At 40.6% G+C, this 3,088-nt stretch overlaps 1 protein-coding gene across 1 annotated transcript in view; it reads right to left on the bottom strand.

Annotated features, from left to right (window-relative positions):
• Positions 1-3,088, bottom strand: part of LOC121917247 — a 25,514-nt gene that overhangs the window by 8,265 nt on the left and 14,161 nt on the right. Inside the window, exon 8 of the mRNA XM_042443013.1 lies at positions 1,035-1,098. Within this exon, the coding sequence (XP_042298947.1) occupies positions 1,035-1,098 (64 nt within the window). The remainder of the gene's footprint in view (positions 1-1,034; positions 1,099-3,088) is intronic.

Raw genomic sequence — 3,088 nt, 5'->3', positions numbered from 1 at the left:
ATTTGTCCTACATTTTGTGCTCTGAAGAGCACATGTTGCAGAGCAACGTGTTATGACATATTTTGTGTTTGTAAGCAACATACTTTATATGATTCTATGATTATAGTCCAAAGATATTCTAACTGGAATGTAGTAAATTTATCTCTAAGCGATTTTACTTCCAAATCTGGAAATCCCCCTTGCTTGTTTAGCTCACTTTTACTGCTGAATCAATGGTATGTTAACTGCTAATTGTGTGTAGTTTCCATTTGAAATATTTAACAGTGCGCAGACATATGTGTATGGTCATGCTTTGGTTTGTATTGTTAGGTTTAAAATAAGCAGACCATGTAAACAGAAAATCATTATTAAAATTTGAAAAACACTACAATAATTTCTATTAATATCTTAGCTTCTTCTGTATGCAAAAGGATCTTTTAACACCTTTGAGAGTAACTGAAAGAAAGAAGTTGGTAGCATGAGCTTTCACAGACTTGAGCCTACTTCTTGAGATGCATGTTGTGCCTACATGAAGTAGGCTCAAGTCTATGAAAGCTCATGCTACTAACTTCTTTATTTCAGTTAGTATCAAACGTGCTACAAGATCCCTTTGCATACTGGATTCCCAGACTAATACAGTTATGTTTTTGAGTTAGTTTCTTCTGATTTGTCTAGTCAACAACAATTTCTTGTTCAAAGCTATTTTTAATAGAACTGCCAACCTGCATTTCTGTGATTCCCATTTTCCTTGTGAAAAGGGAGACAACGGAACAAATGAAAATCTGGGAAACAGGGAATAGTTATTCAACCATCAACCAGTGTATATTCTTTTCTGCTGGGGAGAATACCTCCACGCAATTATACTTTTACGGTTCTTCCATATTTCAAATGTCAAATGATTTTTAAAACCAGAGTTCCTGTAGCAACAGAAAACTGCATGATTCTTGGAATTAACCAGATATGCCCCAAAAAGAATAGTTTCAACCATGAAAGATGTAAAGAAAATTGCTTGATCCAACCTCAAAACAACATCTACTGAGCATCAAAGAACCTACCTGTTATATTAGCACTTGAAGAAGCCAGAAAGCTGTGATTTGAAGATAAAGAATATCCAGAATCCTGGAAATTAAGCATTCAGTCATTAAAATTAAGTAAAATTATAATATGAATAGCCAAGGATTAGTGTTGACCAATATTAGTAGACGGCTATTCTTTTTCTGAATTTTCAGTGCTTTATAGTTACAGTGAGTATAGCAGACTGGGAAACAGATAAATCCATTAAACAATATTACCTTTTCTTTTATGCTATACAAGCAGAGATTGGAAATAAAGTACTATGTGAAGCAAATAACGTTGGTAACGGCTTCCTTTTGCATTAGTGAGCTGGGACAGGATTAGTTTCACCAGTAACAGCCAGAGATGTAATTCACTACTTTTTGATGTAGCATAAAAGGTTTCTATTACTGGTTACTTTCCCAATAAACAACGGGAATGGGAGAATTCAGGGTGATGTGGGTAGCTGTCTTTGCTGCTTCCCCATGTGTGTGGAGCAGCTAATGAGGAGCAAAGAAACTACCAAGGAGGGAGGCAAAGATTATGAGATTTTTTGACAACTTGAGATTCACTTGAAAATGTTTAAAAAAACCAGCATGCCTGTTCCACCTTGCTTCCTTCTGACATGTTGTCACTGTCAAATAGAAAGAGTCAATGTGGGTGCATGGGAAAGGGGCCTGTCTTGCTAGGCTGGCTGCTCAAAACAGTGGCACAAGGCACATATGCAAACTGGCTGGTTTAGTGTGAACTGAGCAAGTTTGGAGGATGTTTGTCTGTATGCCTGAAACTGAGGGAGGCATGAAATTTAAAGCAACTGTTTGGAAAAGAATAAGATAAAGAACCAAGAAAGAGTGAGTGGATCACTACATCTACCTATCTGCCCAAATCAGGCTTGTGCCATGTGTGCAGTGACACACCAGTCACATGTTGTACTTCAGTGTGCCTGTATGGGGAAGGAGAAGGAATCCAGGCAGAATAGTTCACTTGTTGTCTGATGGGGCTTGGGCAACTAGAGAACACTTTCTTGAATGTCCCCCATTGCACAATAGTAATAAGGGCAGTAACTAATCCGTAACAAGCAATCCATCTTGTTTTGGATTATTGTAACATAATGACCTGTTGGGTGATCAGAACAATGAGTAAACTTACTAATTCTTTTTTAAAAAAATAACATGCCAAGCACTGGACATACATCTGAATTCTGTTGTTATTTAGCTAAAAGGTGTTATTTTATTCAAGTACTAGTACAGGTGGAGTATCCATTAACTGAAAATCCAAAAAAATAAAAATAAAAAAAAAATAATTTTTTTTTTATGGGTGGCCAGTAGTGACACTTTTTGCTTTTGGTTGGTTCAGTGTACACAAACTTTGTTTCATGCACAAAACTATTAAATATTGTATAAAATTACATGCAGGCTATGTCTATAAGGTATACAGTAGAGTCTCAGTTATCCAACATAAATGGGCTGGCTGATAGTCGGATAACTGACTATGTGGGATAATCCAGACAGTCTCCAATGACGGCGCGTGCGCACCCGCACCGCCATTGGGGACAAAAGTCCCTTGCCTCCCTTCCCCTCCTCCCTTCCTCCTTCCCAGCTTCGTTTTCCTCAGCTCGAAGGGAGTGCAGGCACTCCTTGCAGGCTGAGGAAAACTAAGCTGAGAAGGAGAGGACTGGGCGTTTGGATTTCCTCAGCCTGCAGGGAGTGCAGTCTTCCCCTTCCCAGCTTCCTTTTCCTCAGCCTGCGGGGAGTGTGCACACTCTCCACAGGCTGAGGAAACCCAAGGCGTGGAGGAGGGGACTGGGCCTAGCGCCCATTCCTCTCCTTCGCAGCACTCTGCTTGGAGCCTTTTCTGTTTGGGGGCATGTCTGGGGGTGCGGAAAGGCCCACAGCCACGCCAATTGAAGAGCCCTCCCCCGACCTCCATCTTGAGGGGAGAGAAGCAGGCAAGAAACAACAGGCCTCCGCCTGCCAAGTTGAAGAGCCCTCCCCCGACCTCCATCTTGAGGGGAGAGAAGCAGGCAAGAAACAACAGGTCTCCGCCTGCCAAGTTG

This window comes from Sceloporus undulatus, unplaced genomic scaffold, assembly GCF_019175285.1.
Source record: "Sceloporus undulatus isolate JIND9_A2432 ecotype Alabama unplaced genomic scaffold, SceUnd_v1.1 scaffold_13, whole genome shotgun sequence".
NCBI lineage: Eukaryota > Metazoa > Chordata > Lepidosauria > Squamata > Phrynosomatidae > Sceloporus > Sceloporus undulatus.
Note: the sequence above shows the minus strand (reverse complement) of the source record. Positions and strands in the feature narration are given on the sequence as shown.